Source organism: Micropterus salmoides, unplaced genomic scaffold, assembly GCF_014851395.1.
Source record: "Micropterus salmoides isolate LMB-PRFRI ecotype aquatic unplaced genomic scaffold, ASM1485139v1 Ms_hic_scaffold_3, whole genome shotgun sequence".
Lineage (NCBI taxonomy): Eukaryota > Metazoa > Chordata > Actinopteri > Centrarchiformes > Centrarchidae > Micropterus > Micropterus salmoides.
In genome coordinates, this window is record NW_024042261.1 from 26,438,823 (window position 1) to 26,463,015 (window position 24,193).

Consider the following 24,193-nt stretch of genomic DNA (forward strand, 5'->3'; position numbering starts at 1 on the left):
TGATTCATGTGCCCTGGCTCCTTCTTAGCCTGCAGAAAGAGACATGATGGACAACTGGGGGCCCAAGATTATTCTCGAATGTGCTGTGGGCTCTATGTGGTGGGATTCCTACTGCTTCTGATCTACAGTTGCCTACTGGCTTGTCTCAGTCTTCCTAGCAAGGAAACTCCCTGACAACTTTAATAGAGCCAAACTGATCACATTCAACATGCTGATCCTCTGAGTGGCCTACATTACACTGTAAAAAAATCTGTACTTTGACAGTTTTATTTCTTTTTATTTTACAGATTTTTCCTGTGTTTTTGAAATACATGAAATGAAATAAACTGTGAATTTACATGTCTAATGTAAAATAACATGAAAAACCTGTAGCTGTGGATAACCATAACATTTTTTCAGTTATCTTAAGGAAACTTTTTGAGTTTTTCAGGTAAACACTGTACAATACATTCAGGAATATCCCATATTTTCACAAATATTATTATACTTATTTAAAAGAAAAAAGGGTTAAATTTAAGTTTAATACTGTAAAAACAATTCTTAAACTTGGTACAATTAGTAACAGTTAACTGTAATAAAAAACATTTGTTCTGTAACTTGACATAGATTTTCTTGTTAATTGACAAATATCTCCTTTAATTATGGATATTTGGAAAATAAAAACATTGAATAAACGTTATTGTAATCAGTATATAGTGTCTACAAGTATTGTTAAACTGTCAAAACACAGTTTTGATAATTGAAAACAGCCATAATTGCTGTAATTTCACAGCTTTTGACTTTTATTATAACTCTTAGATTACAAGTTAGATTAACATAGTATATACAGTAATTGCCCCAAATTACCCAGGTGGGATTGGCTCCAGCCCCCCCGCGACCCTGTATGCAGGATAAGCGGTTGACGATGGATGGATGAATGGATAATTGCCCCAAATTACCCAGGTGGGATTGGCTCCAGCCCCCTGCGACCCTCTACGCAGGATAAGCGGTTGACGATGGATGGATGGATGGATAATTGCCCCAAAGTGGTAAAATTACAGAAAGGTAATATTTAATTTATTGTTAAATGACAGGTGTTCACACTTTTTAATGGGGTTAAAAAAGAAAACGTCCTGTAAAATTACGGGTTTGTGATGAAAAATTAATTTTAATGCCATTTTACAGATACTTCGATTGAAGAGTTTTAGCTATAGGTGTATTATCAAAACCTAAAACAAACATATTTATATCCTGTTTTTTCATAATTAAAAATGACCACATGTTCACATTTTACATTAGAGTAATATATATCCGTTTATCCTATAATAGAGACCAGAAATCCATTTTGAGTTATCTTGTACTAGGGTTATTTGCGACAGTTTCAGACTTCCTTAAATTTACTTAGTTTGAGGAAACTCAGACATTTACATTTATTAATTTAGCTGACACTTTTATCCAAAGCAACTTACAATTGAGACCTCTGGAGCAACTAGGCGTTAAGCGTCTTGCTCAGACCTTTTAAAGTACCACCACAATACAAATTCCCACATCTGATACTATTTATAGACCATTTATTCAGTTCCATGCTCACAACAAATAAGCCACACAAGTCAACCATTTCAGTGTAAAGAATTGTTCTCCTGAAACAAAATTTGTTTTGTTTTTATTTACCTTATTGATGACATTTTCAGATCTATTTATTAGAAACCCAATTGGGTCAACATAAAGAATATTTTGGGTACTCTTAGACACAGCTCCAAGATTAAAGTGCAATCTGAATGTAAAGTAATTGGAAAGTATCTGTTAATGCTGGCATTTTGCTTTGATAGGACTGTACAGAGACATGAAAGGCAAAGGACAGGGGAAAATGGTGGTTGTACATACAGTGAACGTCTCGGGTTACGTATGTAACCCTTGTTCCCCGAGAAGGGGAACGAGACACTGCGTCGGTGACGACACTATGGGAACACCTCTGGGCGTAGCAGGGCTGAAATTATGAATGAAACTACTCCAATCCTATTGGCGTTGCTAGAACGGTAGTGTGTGACGGCGTAACTGGAGGTGTATATAAGCACGCCGGCACACCGGACCAATTAGCTCTTTACTATGAAGCAAGGCACTCCAGGCGGGGCGAGGTGTGGCGGACCGACGCAGTGTCTCGTTCCCCTTCTCGGGGAACAAGGGTTACGTACGTAACCCGAGACGTTCCCCTTCGAGGGAACTCGAACTGCGTCGGTGACGACACTATGGGAACGAGAATACCCACTACTCCATGCCGAAGCCTCCGCCTGGTTACTGCGCGCAGGGGGGCTGCGCGCAGTAACCTTCGGCACGACTAAGAAAAGAGTGCACGGGTGCCGGGTGCAGAAGGAAGGTCCAGACTGTAAAACCGGATGAAAGTGTGAGGAGTGGCCCTATGAGCCGCCATGCCTCGAGTAGAGTGCACCCTTACGCACCTGATAGGCCAGGGAAATAGTCTGAACAATCCAGTTGCTGATCGTGTGTTTAGAAGCGGGGAGCCAAGCCATGGGGGACCCGAAACACACCAGCAGCTGGTCTGCTTGCAGAGAGTAAATACTCAGTGCTCTGACCGGGCAGAGCAGATGAAGTCTCCCGTCCTCCGCCATCACATGAGGTGGGGGATGAAACGCCTGCAGCACCGTAGACCCTGCCAACCTGGACGGAACCTTAGGGACATAGCCAGGACAGGAGTGCAGGATGGCTCTGACCCTCCCCGGGGCAAACTCCAGGCATTGAGGAGAAACCGAAAGTGCCTGGAGATCCCCCACCCTCCTCAGAGAGGTGATAGCGAGGAGAAAGGCCATCTTAATGGTCAGGTGCTTGGCCTCAGCCGACTCCAGGGGTTGGAAGGGGGCCTCAGCCAGCGCTTTGAGAACCACCGCCAGGTCCCAAGTGGGAACCCTGGAACGAGTCACGGGTCTCATCCTCCGGGCTCCACGGAGGAAGCGCACGACCAGTGGAAGCCTGCCCAGAGGCCCATCCCTCAGAGGGGCGTGGAACGCCGCCATGGCAGCCACATACACCTTGAGTGTGGATGGGGAAAGGCCAGCAGAGAAACGGTCCTGGAGGAACTCCAGTACCATAGTCACCGGGCAGGTAACTTGGTCCACTGCCCGTTCTCTACACCAGGTGGCAAACACATTCCACTTCAGGCCGTACGTCCTTCTCGTGGACGGGGCTCTGGAGCTGAGCAGCGTCTTGACTGTTCCCGCCGTCAGGCCCGCCTCCAGGAACTGGGCCCTCTCAGGAGCCAGACCCACAGTCTCCACAGGGCGGGGCAAGGGTGAAAGACCTGGGCCTCCACCTGAGACAGCAGGTCCCTCCTCAGGGGAACTTCCAATGGCGGGCCCTCGAGGAGCAATATTATGTCCGAGAACCACACTCGGGCCGGCCAAAACGGGGCTACCAGCAGTAGACTGACACCGTCCTGACGGACCCGCTCCAGAACCCCCGGGAGCAGAGCAACTGGGGGAAAGGCATATAGGCGCAGCCTCGGCCACGTCTGCACCATGGCATCCAGCCCTAGCGGGGCTGGGGACGAGAGGGAGAACCACAGGGGACAGTGCGTAGTCTCTCGAGACGCAAACGTCCACGTCAATGGGGCCGAACCTTTTGCATAATAACTCCACCACCTGGGGGTGGAGTCTCTCTTCCCCGGGCCTCAGCCCCTGTCTCGACAGCAGGTCTGCTCCCTGATTCTGGGTCCCAGGGACGTATGTCGCTCTGAGGGACAGCAGTCTCTGCCGGGGCCACAGGAGGATCTGATGTGCCAGTCTGCATAACGGGCGCGAGCGCAGACCCAACGGCAACCGCGGAGAGCGGGCAGAAAACTCCTCAGAGCTCTGAAAACCGCTAACATTTCCAGGCAATTTATGTGCCAAGAGAAATGATGCTCCTGCCAGGAGCCTCTCGCAAAGCGGCCGTCCATGACCGCGCCCCACCCCGCGAGTGAGGCGTCTGTCGAAATAATTGTCCGGCGACATGATGCTTCCAACACGGGACCCCGGGACAGGAACCAAGGCTTCCTCCATACTGACAGGGAATGAAGGCACCTGCTCGTAACCCGTATCAGACGGAACGGATTTCCCCTCGGGGAGAATTCCTTGGATTTTAACCACCACTGCAGGGCTCTCATTTGCAGCAGGCCAGACGGGATTACGCTGGACGCTGCCGCCATGAGACCCACAACACCCTCTAAGTGTTTCACAGTGATGGTGCAGCCTAGCTTCACTCTGGTCACCGAGGACAAAATGGACCCGACACATGCAGGTGACAAGTGGGCCCGCATCGTCGTGGAGTCCCACACCACCCCTAGGAACGTCAGCTCTTCTTCGCGTTGAGCCACAGCCCCAAACGCTGAAGATGGGCGAGGACGACATCTCGATGCCGAGCCGCTAACTCCCGAGACTGAGCCAAGATGAGCCAGTCGTCGATGTAGTTTAATATGCGGATGCCCAGGAGCCTCAGCGGGGCCAGAGCTGCATCCATGCATTTGGTGAACGTGCGAGGAGAGAGTGCTAGGCCGAACGGAAGAACCCGATATGGCTCCGCCATGCAAACATTTCATGGCGGAGGGGCTGGTGGCACGCTGAATTAGGTCTAGGTGGCCTTGCAAGGCAGTGCACAGCTGTGTGCACGGGAGTTGGGGAAGTCCAAAATTTCTAAATTAAGTTGGTATACAAAAAAGATGCAAATATATGCAAGTATAAAGACAAGTCTGAATGTGAAATTTTTCTTGGCAGTCTAAATGAATCAATTTGTTTGCAAGTTTTTGGTATGCAAGCCATTCAACTGACTTTGCACCTCTGGATGACCTAAAGAAACCACTTGGGTTCTTAGCTCAATTGGAAAACATAAACAACGGAAAACAAAATCAACAGTATATCTATCCAAGGTCTGCAAGACATTAAGTAAGTTTCCCTTAATAATTGGTATGGTGACCAAATTCTGGAAATGTGTTAGTCCATAGCCCTCTCCACAGAATTGGGGAAGAATTCAAGTCTGGTAGCTACATGGCTGCAGAAATGACCAGCAGATTACCACTCCCCCTCCACCACCAGCTCTTCCATTATATGTGAGCAATAAGCTAAAGGCAGATGATCTACACTAGCTTGCCATTCCTTACATCCAAAAAGCTTGACAGCGTTTGATTTACAACTGCATTAACTAATTACTGCATTGATAAACAAGACTACACTATATTGCAAACATAAAATGAAAAAAAAATGAAAAACTGAATAAATCGATTTTCCTGAAATTAGAAATTTTGAATGTTCTATGCATTAAAATGTTATCAGTGTTTCTTCTTTCTGTTGGGTGTACTATAGCACACTATCTGCATATGTAATTTCTGCATAAATGGAAATAAACATTTCATCACATTATCAGCTCATGAGTTAGCGTGGTGCCACCCTGACAGCCCATCATAAACATTCACTCATCAGACAGTGGACGTGTGAGTGATTGTGTTGTGCACTGTGAGAATTGTTCACTCTCACACATATTATTCAGTGTGAGAAACTCTGTATTGTGGTTTCTCGATTGCAGCCTGTCAACACATATCTTATCTGTCCTCCCATTTTAGAACACCCTACATGGATCTGGCCCCTAATTAGAACCAGAATCAGAATCAGCTTTTATTGCCAGGTATGTGTACACATAAAAGCAATTTGACTCAGGATTGTAAATTGCTCACAATGTGCTTACTCATACAAAAATAATAAAATAAAAATAAAATAATATCAGACACAGACTTCAGTGTAGACAACACAAATATACACACTATGAACAAAAACAATATAGACATATTGCCAAATAGTGCAGTGAGCAGAGTGCAAAGGATGCAGGAGTATGTACATATCGGAGGTGGATGTGATATACAGGTGCAGGTACATGTATACAGTGCAATGAAGCATAGTGCAAAGGATGCTGGAATAAATTAGTACAAGCAGTTTGTGTAGGAGTTATGACTTGAGGTAGGTGGATTGGTATACAGTATCTACAATATGACAATAACAGTATGAACAGCACTGAAATAGAATGGTGGATAAATAATAAGTGTTAGCCAGTAAACAGGTGGCTGATTACAGAGTTACTGGGTTATTGCACAAGAATTGTTCCTGACACCGTGAGTCAGAATCAGCTATTCATCAGAGTGATGGCTTGTGGGAAGAAACTGTTCCTAAGTTTGTTGGTTTTGGCATACAATGCTCTGTAGCGCCTACCGGAGGGGAGAATTAGATAAGCAAAGTGACTCATACCATATCAACAAAAGCCATCATCACTAACACTACTTCAATTTTTGAGACTTTCAGATTATTCGATCCCTTGTATACATAGACAACCACATGGGCCCCAGTGAATGGTGCTATTATGGCAGAGACCATTAGTTTCGGCTAGGTTGTATGGTACCCATCTCCTCTGTGACATTGGGTTTCTCCACATAATAGGTGAAAGAAAGTTGCAGAAAAGGCTACCTGAAAGGAGTTGGTTTCAAGAAGGAAAAATTGCAGACATGGTGAGGATTATGGTAAGAGAGACGCCATAATTGTGATTGTGAAAAGAGAATTTAGGTCATGATATAAATGTGTGCAAGACATGTATCATTCACTCAACTCTGTAGCGTTACATAAGGATCATGCAAAGTCATGCTACATCATGTCCTCTAATGATTTCATCAGTAACACTGGTGCATTTACAAAAGGTGGGAAGTAATGTTTTACCTCACAGTGATATAAGATTGCCCTACATCTGCACTAAATGGCTATTAATGTTCAGCTTGTTCTCAGACTACTGCAGCTGTTGATTTAAATTTATGGTGATTTTTTGGGGTAGATTGCAGGGTTTCTACACAAATACCCAGTCATTTTTATTTTGTCTAATGTTGATAAGGGTCTAATTATGAATACTTTTGCTAATCTTTTTTATCCTCATTTTGCATATGTTGTCATCCTTTTTTCAGACCTTTCCCCTTGCCATATTAAATAATTTGTGTTGCCTTGAATACTCACAAAAATGGTGCTTGTCAAACTGAAACTGACACATAATGCACATTAATCAGGAAGCATATGACTCACAAATACAAACTCAACAATTTGCTGTATTTGTAATTGTGATTTGCCTCCTGAATTGCTGGTGTTAGTTGCAAACACTTCAAAATTGGGTGGGAGGAAAAGTTTCAAGCAGTATAATTGTCAAGCAGAAGTCACAAGTGGATTGCTAACAGCACCAACAGAATGACACTTTTCAAGAATATTTTCTTAACAACCCTACAAACTAGTTCCTCAAAAAAGACTATTAAGTTTAAGCAACACTTTTGATACTGTCAAAACAAAACAAACAGTACAGGCTGAATTTTGAAGTGTTTGTGTTGTTTTATTCACCTCCTTGTATCTCTAGACCGATCACTGCTAAAACCTCCTTTCATTCATATTCATGACATAGTATTTTGTTTTACTTCTCTAACCTCTGTCTTTGGTGAGGTTAACTCTAACATGTCCCAGGGCATGTATTTTGTCATTAAAGGGAAACCATCTGGTCAGCATTTGCCTCCTTTAAAACTAATTGATGACAAGATTGAGTAAATAGCTGTATGTAAGTAGAAGTCATGCCCTTATTACATCTTTTTCCCCCATCTGAGTATACATCTACACTGTCAGCAAACCCATGTTGTCACATCTCAGCTTATCTTTTTTCAGTGTTTTGTCTGAGAATTCATTTTATGGAAGACATTAAGACAAAGTTTTTTCTTATTCATTCACACCATGTAACCCTTGAATGGAGAGAATCTATTTTGTTTTCCTTAATTAAATCAAGCAAACAGTACTATGATCTGAAGAATTACTCTTTGAAATGAAACAAAGAAATCAATCTTATAGTCATCTCTGTCAGGACAGAGGACAGAAGACAAGGGTTGAAAATGCAAACGGTAAGATGAATGAATGTTGTAAATTAAATTTATATCGAGTAATACAGTGTCAATAACACTCTTGTCCATCTCCCCCTCCAAACACCTTTTTCTCCGGTCTATTCCCGTAGGACGTCAGAGAACCAATGTCTCTCCATCTTCCTAATCCATTCCTCTGCCTTTGTATGAACAACAGATCAATCAGTGATAGAAAATCAATGTTTGCCTGAGAGCAGCTGTGGAGAGCTGGGAAAATGTTGAACGTTTTAGTTTGTTATTGCAGGGAACAGCCAGGCATGATGTTTATATGTAAAGGCCTCTGGAGTATGAGGATTTAATTAACCAATGACAGCTGGGATTTCCATATAACATATCTCAGAGGCCCTGGGCCTCATCATTCTATCTCAGGTCAAATCAGCATGGACACTGCTGCCAAATACCATTCAGATTTAGCAATGAGCCGTCCTTCACATTCCCACTGAGAACGTTAAAGGAGTGTCATGTAGCTGGAAAAATAAAAAAAACATTTGATTCACATCTTGAATTGGATAAATTCACCTCTTTTTCATGATGCACTGTTTTTGTATTGTGTCTGTAATTATACTACCTGTCTTTTCTACCCCACTGATCAAATGCACAAATAAAGTTGAAGTATATCTTTAATTACACCAAAGTAGTACAGGATTGAAAATGTTATCCAAGACAATTTATGAAAACACTGGTGAACATTATTAGTAAGAGTAAATGTGTGTGACAGCATGGTTGTGCATTTACTGATAAATGACAGAAGGCAGCATTAACAGCACACTACTACCATCTGGTGGTAAAGTGTAACTGTTCATATTCAAGGACAGGAAGCTTATAAACTTGTTCTCTGTAACCACTTCCCACCGTTCCCACAAACTCACAAAATTTGAAGTGAAGGGAGTTCAACATATATATTTTATTTATCTGGGGAAAAGACAGTAAAATAAATCCATAAAATGTGCATGGTATATTAATGATATCCTAAAATGTGTCAGTGGCAACTTTGGTCATTAGGTGTTTCCTTGTGTTCTTTTCTGGCCTTAGTAGAATTATGTAGCACTTTGGTACAAAGATGCAGCCCAGCAGTCCATAACTGGAGGCCAAGATAGCAAATACCTCTGTGACCGTAGAGTATTTCCCTGGAGAACTGATGTAGGCGGGAACAAAGGCTACCCACACTGAGCAGAAAATGAGCATGCTGAAATTGATCAGTCTGGCCTCATTGAAGTTGTCCGGGAGTTTCCTTGCCAGGAAGGCCAATAGAAGGCAGGCGCAGGCCAGCAGACCAATGTAGCCCAGGACGAGAGCAAATGCTATGGGTGAACCTTCGTCACACAAGAGAATGACAATAGCACTCTCACGTGGGATCAGTTGCCGTGGAGAGGGGGGAGCTACAACCAGCCACACTGTACAGATTATAACCTGCATAAAAAAATTAAAAATATCTTTGAAACATTTGAATAAATGCTCCCCTAAACATTCAAGCACATATAATGCCAGCGGTCCTTACCTGGACCAGTGTACAAATGGTAATGATTGTCTTTTGTTGTGCAGGCCCAAACCATTTCATGACATTACTGCCTGGATGTGTAGCCTTGAAGGCCATTAACACCACGATTGTTTTCCCCAGAATGCAAGAGATACATAGGACAAATGTGATCCCAAATGCTGTGTGGCGCAGCATGCAGGACCACTTAGAGGGCTGGCCTATGAAGGTCAGAGAACACAGGAAACACAGAGTCAAGGAGAAAAGCAGCAGGAAGCTCAGCTCAGAGTTGTTGGCCCTGACAATAGGGGTGGTTCTGTGACAGGAGAATATGAAGACTACAACACAGGTGCAGAAGGTGCCAATGAGGGAAATAGCCATCAGTGTGATGCCCATTGTATCTCTAAAGGAGAGGAACTCCACCTGTTTAGGGACACAGGCTGTCCTGTCAGCACTGGACCAGAACTCAGGGTGGCAGCGCACACACTCTATGGCATCTAAAGGAAATGCAAGAAGTCTTTAGCTGCTGTACTGTGGCTTTTCCTCTGAAACTGATTTTTAAACATAATGTGGGCTAGTTAATTTCCTTACCAGTCTGATTGCTAATCTCCCCAGCTTTGCAAACCACACAATCATGGCAACAGATAGGGAAGTGAGGTCTGATTGCCTTTCGGGTACCTGGGGCACAATTGCTGCTGCATACTGATAAGGGAACCTAAGCAAAAGAGAAATGCATTCTACAATGGTCACAACTCAGTCACATAATGAAAATATTAAAGCACAAAATGCAATTCACAAAACATTGTTTTATTCTGTAAAGATCCCTACTTTGGTTTGGTTGCCGATCCATACAATGTTCTGTTCCTGGATCTGGAGTTTTTGCTTTCCAACTGTGGTTGTCTCATCAAATTTTCCAATAGTGACAAACTCCATTTCTCCATTTGGTCTCAGCTGCCAGTTGACCAGGTCATACATGCCTGCAGGGTCGCCATTCTCATCAAACTTGGTTTCATCACCAAATGAATTCAAGTAGTCCACCTGTTTTATGTAATGAAGTAGCTATGGGAAGAAGGGACATACGATCACATATTACTACTCTTACTGTTAAGAGTCGTATTACCAGTATCTCTAAACACTGTTTTAGCATGACTGTAACTTTTTTAAATGTGAACTAAATTAGTGAGATGGTACCTGCCATGGCTGTATATTGTTTGCATCTGGACAGGCCTGCAAAGGAAATGGTCCTTTTGCTTTCACACAGCTTCTCGTAGCCTTGAGTGCATGGGCAATGGCATACACAGCCTTATAGACATTATAGGAAATCCTTAGCTGTGACACATCTGAATAGATATTTGTCACACTCCCCAGCTCTTCTGCTCCAGAGCATGGAGGTTTACCCTCAACATTACGCTCCTGACCTTCAGCCTGCACACTCAGGCTGCATTGAAACACCTCTTCCCAGAAGGGTATCAGGAAAGGATCTTCAACGGCATCTGGGCTCAAGGGATGCAAGCGAAGAAGAAAGTCTTGCAATCCAGGGATGCGTGCTCGTCGAATGGCAAATCCCATAGAACCCTGGAGGATGTGGTGGTACTTTTTAGGGGTGGAGAGGACAGCAGCTGTGCTCCAGGCCTCACTGGCCAGCCACTGTGTGTCAGTAAGCCCCTCGCTAAATTCAAGAGATATGTAGATGGCATTTTTTGTAAAGATAAACATCAGAAATTCTAACTGAATAAACTTGAATCAGTAAATAATAAATAAATAATAAAACCAAAAGTTGATTGCATTTTGTTCGTGTTATAAATGCAATAGCGCTGTTGAAAATTTGTGAAAAAGCGAGAAACATGCCTGAGTGCTACATCAAACAATGCAGCTGCATCTTGTTCTACAGCAAACACTAGAACCACACGAGTCCCAGAGGAGCGGATCTTAGAAACGATAGATGAAATGGCAGTCTGTGCTCGGTTTTTAGGGATGATCTCATAGAGGGCAACACAAGCACCTAACTTTCTAACCTACGAGAGCAACAGGAGAAATCAATGACAACTTACTTCATTTTATGTTCACAATATGTTAAAAGTTACACACTGAAAATGATAAAATAGCCTGAAGTGACCCACCTCATCGACAAAGATGTTTGCCCCACCACGGCCATAAGCATCATCCCCTGCAATCACACCCACCCAAGTCCAGCCAAAGTGCTTGACAAGTTGTACAAGTGCATCTACCTAGAGGTAATAAGAGGAAGACACAAAGATAATAATTAACTTTGTTTCATAAATGAAAATGTGGACATGTTTTGTTTGTGTGTAGAGGTTACATTGGGAGTAATCAAAGTGTGTGACGCCTCTAACCTGGAAAAGGTCACTGGGCATGGTCCTTAAAAAGGCAGGAAACTCCTTTTTGTCACTGAGACAAGCACAGCTGGAGAAATAACTAACCTAAATGGAAGACAACAATGCTCATCATTAAAACATTCTTAAATAATGACTTTGACTTTGACCTCTGCTGTGGCTTTAACACAAAGTAAACCACTGGGTCACAGTTGTTGAATAGCTATGACAAACATACCTGTGGCACATGGAAGACTCCCAGGAAACGGGCCACTACAAGAGACTGAGTAGAGCCTCCGTCTCCTATGACGGCTGGTACGGTCCCATGACATGTGACTTTACTCTGTGTCTCTCCTTCAACCCCTGAACCTTTCTCACTCCCCATTAACTCAATGACAGCCTTCAGAGCTTGATGGGGTGTACTGCATGAGTCATAGATCCTATAGCCCAGTGTGATGTTGGGAAGAAGTTTTCCATCTCTGTTAATCTCCTCGATGGCAAAGATCATAGTTTGCATCCAACGAAATGTCCTAAGGTTAAATCTGGAAGGAGAGATGATGTCTTGAGGCAGTTATACATTTTAACATAATTATATGTGTGCAGCCCTGTAAGAAAATAGTTTTATTTCAGTCAACATTGCACCCAAAACATGGATGCACAAAACTATGGAAGCAAGAGTTAAGAGATTACAGTTGCTTAATCAAAATTTTGCTATGTGCAAATTGAAAAAACGGTTTACCTGGTGCACTGTATGGGTGGAGGCGTAGAGGTGAAGGACAGACTGGGCTCCACCACCATGTCATGAAGGGAGAAGAGTCCCCCCAAGATGATGTCCCCCTTTTTCTCCAGCACAGGCAGGGACATCGAACCTGGGATAATTTTGCATAGTTGGCTCTGGTCTTGGTGGGACTTGTGGGGCAAAATGATATACCATAGGACACTCAAAAACAGAAGCTCAGTCCTTCTCCGTGAAAGACCATTCATCCAAAAATGATTCATCAATTCTAAACAGTCTATAAAGTCAATATCACATACTAACCGTGAACAACCCTGTAAGCATCTAACAGTTTGTCAGTTCTCATTTAAAAGCAAGAGCTAGTCCACAGAGATGCTGTCCTGTAGCCTTTATATGGTACCAATCTCATTTCACAAGTGTGAAATTGACCTAATTTCTCATGGGCTTCTGATCAATGGAAAAACAATTTCACAGTAAGTAACAACAATAACAAGGAAGTGGAATGAGCACCTGACCTTAATGAAGAAAGACATGAGCTGTGTCGTGTCACAGCGCTATGCCTGACTGGGCCTTACTCATTCTTCAGTGATGTGGAGAGACAGGCAATAGACCCATGTCACAAAGGGCTGCTAAACTACGTTACCTTTGAAACACATAGACAAACACACAAACAAACATGATACACCTAGTGAACTACTGACAAAGGAATCCAAAACTTTTAAGTATTGTTCACAATCATAAATAGAGAGGAAGATATGATAAAGTATTGTATTGTTTTGAATGTACATTTAATCTGAGCATATTACATTGCAGTGTTACCTGACATAAAAAGTAAACATTATGTAGTTATTTGCTTTCAAAATAATGGTAACTTCACATGAATCCAGGAATTTGTCTTACTAAATGTTTAATTATTTTTACAAACTGTCTATTAATGTCTTAATGTCTTATTAATATCCTTCTGTGGGGTTAAACAGGTTTAATATAGAAATTAATGAGTCTTTAGTTATGCATATCATTATCAGGACAAACCCTGCAGGCTACAAAACAGAACACCAAAGAGTGCATAGCAAAGATAATTTTACATACTTTATGTTGTAAGAGTATCATGAGTCATTTCAATTCAATACTTTTTTAGTATTGAAATATTTAGAGGGTTATTATTTTAGAAATCCGTTGAATTTCAAGTCTGATCAAATTTGATTCCTTAGTTTCAATGTTGTTGGAAAATGTGTAATGCATATAGGTAAACCAACAGTTAACAAGATGCAGCCATAACCAAAAACTCTCTCTCTTCATTACTACATGTCAGGCTTTGATGGAAAAAAAATCTCTCCAAAACAGAAATTGCAACTGTGTTTTCAATCTGAAACATGTTCACACTTGCTTGCAGTGTGTGTTCAAAGATCTGAGTCATGGTTATGGTCCAGAAGGTTATCTGTGCCTGTTGTGTTGTTAGCCAAAGAATCGACTTGTGCACACCCGTGGTCAAGGAGGTGAAGAAGGGTGATGGGCCCAGGTGACTCCTTAAGCAGCAGTATTGGGATGCATAGGGCTTCAGCTTCTGTGGTTGCCAATGGAAAAACTTGGGTATGGTAAGAGTCTGTGAAGACCATTGAGAAGGGCTTTCAGTTGCCCTGTTTTCATCAGGACAACTGCTGACCCGGACAGAGGATATTGTTCGACAGTGGAAGGAACACTCTGAGGTACGCTGGGACAAGAAGATCTACCGGTGGATCAATGCTGTGTCAGCAGTAACACAGATGTTGAATCAGACCTGACATGGTGAAGAGGGAGCTGTGCCTGAAAGGCAGGGTAGGCAAGTTGGTTCTAAAACACTTTTTGTCATATTTGTTGAAACTGTCTATATACACCAATGCATATTAAAAAGTTAGGTGCACTGAAAAAGAGAGTATAAAAATCGGCTGGTTGTAGTCTTCTCAGGGCTGCGGTAAACACAGCCACTGGTTCCATTCGGACCGAATACAGTGATTGGCTGACTGACTGTCACACTCCCTCGCTGCCATGGCTACCAGCCCTGCTGCTACAAGAGCTGCCCCCATGTGCACACCCGGTCAGCTCGCTCAGACCTGACGAGCGAAGAGGTCAGACTGGTGGGTGATATCTGCATGGCTTTTCAACGATAGTGACTACTGAGGAACACAGAGGGGCTGACACAGCGTGGTGGCTTTATTTCTGCTGGAGAGGTAATCTGGCTTTTATCAGTTTGATGGTAATTTGTTACTTTCATCGCTAGCAAACGTAGCTACCTACGCATAGAGCTAACGGTAGCTACCTACTTAGCATACAGCTAACTGTTGCTCTGAGTGCAGACTGGTGTAGGAGCCAGAGTAGAGACGATAAATTCTATCTAGCTGTAGGTAAGCTGGAAAACAGCAGCTGTGTTTTCCGACGCTAACATTACGTTAGACAATGTAAGTGTAGCCTGTGCCGGTTTAGTTATTCACCATATAACTTAGGTTTATTGTTATACTATGTTTACACCTAACTTTACGTTATCTTTACCTTGTATCTAATCTGTTTGTGTGATTATCTTGTGTCTGCAGTTGATGTTTGACTGTGTTTGACTATGTTACTTTTACAAATGTGGTGATGTAGCTGTGTGTTTGTAGTTATGAAAAAGACATTTCAACGTTAGTATACATAAACAATGATGGCTAAAGGTCCCCAAGGATCTGTTTCTGGTATAAAAGCTACCTATAATATAGTTTGACATTGTTCATAGCTAAACCTACTGTGGGAAAACCTTTTATTTTAAATTGTGCTGTTATGCCTTTACTTATTTTACCAGAAGTAAAAAAAAAAAAGCCCTATATGTTTTATTTCTACTGTGCCCTCAGGTCACCTGCAGATATGGAGTCTTTCACAGCCCTGTACCTCTCACCAGTATACGCTGAAAGAACATTCATCTACATGATATTTTTATTGAAAAGGGGTTCGTTGTTCTCTAACAGGACTTCTGTGTCCACATTACACACCAGGTCAATGTACATGACACAGATGAGCCGATGGCTGAAGCAGAGCTGTAGTTGTTATAATCAGTAAACAATAATAAAAAAGTAATAACAATTTTTGACACCCACAGGGCTTAGGGGGAAACACCAGAGAAACTTTGAGACAAGTACACTGGGAGACAATAGACTAATATTAAAATATATATACCTGTTCATATGCCATTGTTGGAGTGCGAAGCTCGACGCAGGTATGTGCTGCTCGGCTTGCACCTTGTCCTTCCCGTCCTGCCTCTTCTTCCACGGACCCTGGCAGCCCTCCCTCCTCTGCTTCGCCTCGACCCCGGGCCTGTCCCGGTCCTGTCCCGGTCCTGACCCGGTCTGTGCTTGGCTCTAGAGTGCAGTTCTCATCGGAGACAATAATGCTGTCACAGTGGAAGCTCTAACATGCAAAACAACATACATGTTATGAGTCTAACACAAAATTCACGTTCGTTTAGTGTAACTGATGGAAACGGGAAAATGTCTATCAGCCTGTTTTTAGCTTTGCCCAATGTTAGCTAGCACAGCTACCTGTTGCTACCAGTTAGCTAGCCAGCTCGTTACTCAATCAAAGTCAGTCGTTTTAAACCTATACAATATTAACATGCTAGCTTGATAGTGAGTACTAACAACCGGGTTATTTGTTTATTTTCATAATGATAAAGTTAAATGTTTTCTTACCCCTGATGTGAGCCGCTGCATCGTGCTGCCCTCCGCTCGTCACACTGTGCTTGTCCTCCGGCAGAGTCGGCAACGCGCATTCACATGTTTTGGGGGCGTGGCTTTGAAAGGATCCCAGAAGGGAGGGGGTGGGAGTTTCTCTGTTGGATACTTTCAAAAATGCAGCAGTTTCTTGCTAGTTTCTCAAACTTACCTACCCTGCCTTGAAGTCAAAGCTCTGGATTTACTGGCTGATCTATGTTCCAATCATCACAGTCAAAAGCACTGGGTAATGACCAAAACTACGAGATCATGGATACAAGTTGCCAATTTTAGTTTTCTTTGCAGGGTCTCTGGACTCATCCTTAGAGATAGGATAAGAAGGACAGACGTCCATAAGGGACTCAGCGCAGACCCACTGTTCAGTTGAGGTGATTCAGGCATTTCATTTGGATGCCTCCTCCCTGTGGAGGTATTCGCGCCAGGTCTACAGGGATAGAAAAGAAGACACTTTAGGGATTCCATCTCACACCTGGTAAATCAACACCTCTGTCAACAGGATTATAGCTGTTGTGCCTTCACTTCACAATAGTTGAAATTAAAATGACCCGGTCAATATGCATGTCTACAGTACATTCAGTGAATTGGGCTCTGCTGGATTTGGGAAGACCAATAGCCACCATTAAATTAGATTTTAGGACAGGTTTTAGTGGTTTTGATTGATAGAGGCCACTGTCCTGCTCCGTCAGTTCAGTGTTGTGTTTCTCACAACTTTAAAGGACAGGGTATTTTATACTTACCACCAGTGGAGTGAACTCAATTTTCTCATACAGGATTGGCAAAAGTGAATTATTCATCCTATCTGTCCCTCCAAGCTGTTTGCTAATACAAAGGGACCAGAAGAGAACTACACCAGAGACCTGCGCATTGGCTACATGGTTTTGCATGTGTGTGAATTGTTGGTCCCCTACAAGTCATTTGAGCTCACTCTTCTAGGAGTATGATTATTTTTATGGGTCTGTTCGCTGGTAAAAGACTTGCGTGGGGGCTTCACAGTCTTTGTACTACATTTTTGTTAATTTAGTTTCATTTCTTTTAAGGGATATATTTTTAATTTGCTTGGCTACTCCTTGTTTCCTCATCAGCCAATAGATAAGGTTTAGTAGCCACTAAACCTTATCAAACCAGATTCGACATAAAGCCCCAGCCCGGCCTCATTCCCAGGTCATCAAATAGTGACGCTTTGTCACAGCCCCCAGCATCAGATGCACCAAGCTGCCAGAAAGCCTTTAGGATGTCATTTAACATAGTATACAAAGCGACAAAATCAGCATAAGAAGGTTGTTGGGGTGGATGGACGGGTAAAACAAATACAGGGCATTCACCCAGGAGACAGAGGTTTGTGTCCCGTGTAAAACCAAAAGTCAACAGTGATTTTTAAAAGTTTTAAGTTACATAACGTTATATCATGTGTGTCTTTTATTTATTTTAACCCAAACCATGACCTTTTCCTTAACATTCCTTAACAAAATAGTTTTGTGGCCTAAACCCAATCAAACTGCAACCGTTTCACAACTTTAACCATGTGTTAAAAATGCATCTGTATTTGACAACCTGGAAATGAGAATGCATTGGAGCCCACTGAATTGGCATTGGGGCGGTGTGCAGACACTGCAGTATGACCAGCAGATGAGTCTGCCCCACATGTTTGGAGGAAAGTGGTGCTGACCAGTCTGGGATGGCATCCCTTCTGAATGGTCAGAGCATGACCAATAACATTTTATTGTTCTCAGTTGTTATGCCTTCAGAACAATGTATTAAGAGCACCATATTTTCTTCTATAAAATTGCTTAGTGCTTCCAGTATGTCATACCCCTCCCTCCTCAGGTTTTCTGTCTATCCTGTCACAAACGGATCTGGCAAATTGCCTTAAAATATGTTTGATTCATTTTCTTTTTCTTTGTTGGTTAGGCTTTCATTTTAAAACTCAGTACTCAGTTTGCTACATTTAAGCCTGCCATCAAGACTAAAATGGCAAATCCCTAAACACCTTAAATGGAGAAGTTTGAAAGTACTGCTGACCCCATATTTGTTTTAAATCCTTACGGTAGTGTATTAGTGCAGACAGGCGTAAACGTATGACTTTGAAAACGATGACGCAGACACTATGTTTGGCTTCCTAATTGGGTCTTATCAGCCATGCAAAGCAAAACACAATGCTACTGACAATGTTTTTGTTTTTATATTTTATTAAAATATTTTGTACTATTCAAATACTGTGAATGCCACCGTATTTACTTCATTCGTCTCTATTAGTTCTGTCTTCTTTAGCCAAATTTTCTGCAACTGCGGAGTAGACAATCGGCTTCCTGTTTACACCGGTACAAGCATGCCCAGTGTAACTGAATGTCCACTTCAACTGTGTTTTCAGTTGTTTTTATATAGACAGAGATATGATTATTCCATTCTGATATGCAGCTAAAATGCTGGTGTGGAAGGAGATCCTTTTTTTTTCACAAAAACATGTATCCTTAGGGTTGTGCATTTGTTACACTCATTAATTCAATTACTCAGTCATTCAGTCATTTATGCTTTGTGTTTTCTGTGGAACTAAGCAAAGCCCAAAATACATGTGGGTGTTTTCATAATGATGAGTTTCACAGTGTTAATTTAGGTTATACTGATGTTCATTTTCAAAAGCTTCAGCATAGCATACAAAACAAGTTGATGGTGAAAATTTTGACATGTCACCGTATTTACTGGCCTACATATTCTTATATATTAAAGCTGCACCCTTCAAGGTTCACATGCCCGCTGGAGCGTTCCCTAAAGTGTGTCAGAACAATATAGGCCACATTAAAAGCATCTGCATCAGGAAAACTTTGTTTGATTTTCAGAATGAGAGTTTCATGACCAGTTCACAGTTGAAGGACTGTCGCAGACATTGACTTGTTTGTGAACTTGCACATCGGGAATATCTTACGATCAACAACTGTTGGTTTAATTGCAATCAGTCATGAATAACAACATGCGCTGAAGCGTCACACACACTTGGGAAAACTTGTTATTGTGTATATTCTGGAAGGGAGGTGGCCTTATGGCATCATCCTAAACCTGCCAATTTACCTTTTACCCAGAGGGCTGTGGGGAGCAAAGACTCAGTTGGGCATGCAGAGACAAGCAAGTGTTTTCGACAAGACTGATGACATCTGGCCCCAAAGCAATGAAACAGGAGCTCACCAGGTGTTGTGTTGGAAATTAATTAATTTAGAGTTTTAATGGAAGGTTATCTTGTCACTTTCAAAACAAGTTGCTCACATTAATTAGCAAGACTACAGCAGATTCATTATTCGGTACAGGCTACACTAATTAGTTTTTGGATATTGGAGAGAATAAAATATAATCTTTATGTTAAATGTCACAAATCTGGCATGTCAGAGCCTGTTTAACACACTTAATGCAAGTGCAAAAAATAGTTATTGGGATTTCTCATTTAGATCCTTTTGTCTTTACATACTGATTTCAGTGAAAGGACAACAACACAAACACTCCACAGTAACACTCCAGAGTAAGCCATATACACTAAATGTCTCATGACAAAATATGTACAATGTACATGTGTAAAATGTGCAAAATTATCATAATAACATGAAATAAAAAGCTTTGAGCCTAAATCGAGACAATAAATAATATAAATTTCATCTGTTTATCAAGGGATCAACACAATCTTTTGGGGCAAAGTAACCTTGCTTCTTTATTGAAGCTTTAATGGATCTTGGCCTGCTCTCCAACCATCCCTCACAGGACCTTTTGGCTAAGTTTGTTGGCTGAGTACATTCTGGCCCAAGAATTTACACAGCTTGGCTTTGTTCACTGAGTTGTAACTCTAATGTCTGCTTGTTGACATTAAATTTCAGTCAGGTTTATAGTATATCTGGGCAGACCAAATACAGATTTTCCTCTACAAGCCCCTTTATATGTTGTTCTATTCATACATCCTTCAGAGAGATGAAGCAGCCTGGTTACATCAAAAGCACCCCCGAATAATCTGATATCATCTGCCAATGTCATATTTGGCAAGGACCTCTCCAGGTGTCCATATAATCACAAGACAGCCAGGTGTTGGGCAGAGAGAAAAAACTCAACACAAAAGATGACCTTACACAAGTCCTTCTGGCTCTGCTGCTCTTTGGCAAACAAAGCACTAGTGTGCTTTTAAAAATTTCAGTCCTACTGGAAGTAAGGATTGGTACTTCACATCAGATGATGTTTCTCTGTATTTGTGAAGGTCACATAATGTGATCCTTTGATTCATGAAGCAATGTCAGATTTCTGAACATTTTTAACTCAGATGAAAAGCAGTGCACAGTGTCCTCTGGTATAAAGTAATCTTTATTATAGCATTGAATTGAGAAAAACATTCAGTCTAAAATCGTTTTTAAGACACGCAGCCATTGAAACTATAAACCATGCCAAATGAACTGTCTGAACGCCTGGGTGAGAATCAAGGTCATATGGTTTTAAAGTATTTGTACCTACATAAAAGAATCTTTTTGAACACTATGAGCAACTGTCAGGATTTTCTCTTCTACACAATTCTCGGGAGGAACATCACAGGGGAAGTCCAAATTTAAATTTAGATCAACTTTTTAGCTTTGTTATAATCTCACTGACTTAAAGTGGCTATGTTTTCAGAGGCCTCCAGTGGTGAGGTAACTTTCCAAGGCTATGCTCACGCACATGCTCAAATTAATGAAGAGCACTCGGCGTCGGTCAAAACCATAGACTGGATAAAAGAAATGGATGTAGTCATCGTGACATCACCCATTGTTTTGTATATTGGCATCTTGAAGCCTCAAGTTTGGTAGTTTGTACGCTCCCATGTTGATTTTTTGCAACTACCTACCGGATGTGACCATATTTGGACGATGCTAGAAAGCTTGGTTAGCTAGGTGCATCTGTAATTCACATTACCTGTGATTTTAACCGTGATTCTAATTTTGGCTAGCTAACAACAGTCTTAAAACAAAACGTACTCAGGTAAACTCTCACTGCAACATTACAGTACTATTTTTTTATCAGCCTGACGTTGAACTAATCCATGCACTTATGCAGCGTTATGTTGCAGTATTGTATATTATGTGTGGGCGACTGAGACCAGTGAAAAGTGTATCTGAGTATTGGTTAAAACAACAATGAATCTAAATTGAACATAACGAAGCAAACCTTGCCAGATCCATGCTAATCTAGCTGGCTGCCTCTGCCTTGATATTGGATAGAACAAATCATCCTGCTACCGGCGTTAGCTGGCAAGCTAATGTTATCTAACTTGAGCCAACTAAAACACAAAATCTATTTAATTCACATGATTTGTAGTAAGGTTAGCTTACATGTCCAATAGGATGAAAGCCAACTCTGGGTCGGTTTGAAAACAAGGCAGAGGTCTCTATTACTCAAATGCCTTTCTGATGTTAATCATGTTTTCGTCCGACGTCCATCCAATTCTTGTTTAGCCTGACTGGCTTCAGCACATAAAAGCTTCTTTTTTTGTATCATTAGCTGCAGTGTTGTCGCTGCAAGTAGCCTACAGTTCAGATTCAGTTGGCAAGAGACTCCAACTCGATTTCTTCACATAGGAAGCATCATAGAGGGTGTTACAAGCAACTGAGAAAGCCAGCAAATGGATTATTTTTATGTGAGGTTACAACATGTTCGTAATACAAAGTGATAATTTCACTAAAAAACTACATGTAGCCCCTTTAAACTGAGCTACTCTGGGTGAAAAAAAACTCTTAAGTGTTTTGAATTGAAGGCTTTAAATGTATGCAGTTGCAGTTGATTGTCCTTTTGTTATATACTTGCCTTGTTGGTCCGTTTCAGCCTTTATACTTCTCTTATCTCTTATTTTACACTTATGTATACATTCATATTTATATTTATCTCTTGTCTGTATATTTGTTTATATTTGTATGTATGTTTGTCTATTAATGTGTCCTACTGTTTTATTGCCTTACTTTATTAATTTGAGTATTGTGCTTTCATTGTGATGGCAAGAACACTTTATAAACTCCTTCTTCTTCTTCCTAATAATAATAATAATAATCATCATCAACATCATCATAATGATTATAATACTAAATGTTACCATTAGTAGCAGTATCATCATCTTTTTCATTATGAGAGCTTTTCAGCAGTTGCACAATAATGCCAGAAGATGGCAACATTGTCCATGGAATGGATATTCTCTCTAGTTTACAAAGCAAAGACTAGTGTGTGATTGTGTGTCTGTGTGACTGTACTTGTGTTTATCAGATTGAGGAGACACAACTGTGCTTTAAAGGTTAACCATTGCATTTTGTTCTTTTTTCATGAGTTTACTAAAAACACTACAGGTGGCAAGCTGAGCCTATCAATCATTTAGCTTTACTTTTAGCTGTCTATATGCATTGTGCAACCTTGTTTGCGTGCTTACTAGTTTGTTTTCACTGTTAATCAACATGCGGTAGTAAGATGTTACAACTGACTCAGGTGTGTCCTGTGTTTCGTCGGCATATGTAGTCATTTTTAATCCTTATATGTGTTTATTTTCCTACTAACCACAAACATTGAGATGCATTCTCTTAATCCAAATATATAGTTGTCAGATTATGTGAGCTGCTCCACAGTCTTTCCATGTGCTCCTCAACTCCATCAAACAAATTTAGGAGCCAGACCGTATTGCCCAAAAGTCACCTATGTTGATCATTTGGAAACATTTTTCATATTCATTATGAGGTTAGTGTCACACCTAAACTGTATGTTCTACTTTATTTATCATTCAGTACATCACGTTAAGATTTGATTCCCCCTCACACATTTTAAAAGCAAAACATTTATAAACTTTCAATTCTATTCTAATTATTGAAGTTTGTTGAGTTCAAAGGGCAGCATCACAGTCAAATGGAAGTATCTTGACAAAGGCATAGGTTCTCCATTGGAGATTGATGAAGTGGATCATGATGCAACACTCGAGAAGGGAAGTTTCCGGTGTAAGGCGAGAGGAGAGGTGAGGCTGGAGACACCATGAACTCTAGAGGGAGTTTGTTAGTTTGTTAGAGGTTGTTATGTTTGTGAGTGGGAAGATCCTGAGGGGTAAGTCATGGTCAGGCCTGAGGCACCTGAACTTCACCACATGTGTTCCTGATAAATCAGCCCCCAAAGACATACCCTCTATAGTGTTTCATAAAACTAACATGCATCTCTACAAACACACAAACAACAATTTCTTTTTAATTAAAGAGGGCCTCTGAGGGATAACAGCTGACTATTACTCCCCTTTGTCTGAAAAATAACAATAACACCAAATTAAACAACACATGGCCCAATGCCTTGCTAAATCAGGTGTGTTGAATTGTTTATTTTGATCAGTTGTCAAAAGTGTAACTTTAATTCACATGTCCAAATGCAGAAAATCCCTAAAAGTGATATGGCATGTAATGTAAAATAACAGAAAATCTTAACGTGCCATAACATTTTTAAAAGTCATTTATGGATGATGTTGATTATTCGGTACACACAATACTTTTTTGTGTGGACCAGCGAAAGGGAGAGTGCAAGCGGCAGAACGGGGAGAACATGATAGTGAAAGTTAGTGGAGGAAAATATTTAAGTTATTTAGTAAGTTGTCAGTCTGGCAGAACATGTGCAGTGTAGGTCACAGTGTGTCCGTTAAGTCTGTTGTTTCCCCAACTCCTGGAAAAGCGAAGGCGGTTGGCGTTAACATCTCCCCTGTAAAGCACGTTGTTTTCTTTTTTGGTTGCAATGTAATGTTTGCTAAATTAGTACTGAGTAATATTAATTAACTTAGTGTCATTACTACCTAACTTGTCGAGGAATGAGAATACTGTACATCCTGATAGTTATATTTCAGTTTTCAGAGGAGTCTGACAACTGGTTGTTAAAGGAAGGACGCTGTTGACCACGGAGGAGCTGAGGCTACTAAAGTAAATCAGGGATGTAAAGTAGTCCTTTTAAGCAATTGAGGAGACGTTT

General features: G+C 41.3%; 1 protein-coding gene across 1 annotated transcript; it reads right to left on the reverse strand.

Moving 5' to 3' along the window:
- Nucleotides 1-8,775: 8,775 nt before the first annotated feature.
- LOC119882348 (extracellular calcium-sensing receptor-like) lies at nt 8,776-16,260 on the reverse strand. Its single transcript, XM_038692365.1, has 12 exons — nt 16,184-16,260; nt 15,672-15,902; nt 12,492-13,131; nt 11,991-12,294; nt 11,774-11,860; nt 11,540-11,647; nt 11,268-11,434; nt 10,611-11,088; nt 10,248-10,478; nt 10,011-10,134; nt 9,444-9,916; nt 8,776-9,355 (listed from the first exon to the last, which is right to left on the reverse strand). Exons 3-12 carry the CDS (start codon nt 12,749-12,751, stop codon nt 8,915-8,917), a joined length of 2,673 nt encoding a protein of 890 aa, XP_038548293.1. The 5' UTR covers nt 12,752-13,131; nt 15,672-15,902; nt 16,184-16,260; the 3' UTR covers nt 8,776-8,914.
- Nucleotides 16,261-24,193: the final 7,933 nt, after the last annotated feature.

Coding starts and splice junctions, on each gene's coding strand:
- LOC119882348 (XM_038692365.1), bottom strand. CDS start 12,751: ATGAATCATTTTTGGATGAATGGTCTTTCACGGAGAAGGACTGAGCTT. Junction 10,135..10,247: donor GGATCGGCAACCAAACCAAA/GTAGGGATCTTT, acceptor TCTTTTGCTTAG/GTTCCCTTATCAGTATGCAG. Junction 9,917..10,010: donor GGAGATTAGCAATCAGACTG/GTAAGGAAATTA, acceptor CATTTCCTTTAG/ATGCCATAGAGTGTGTGCGC.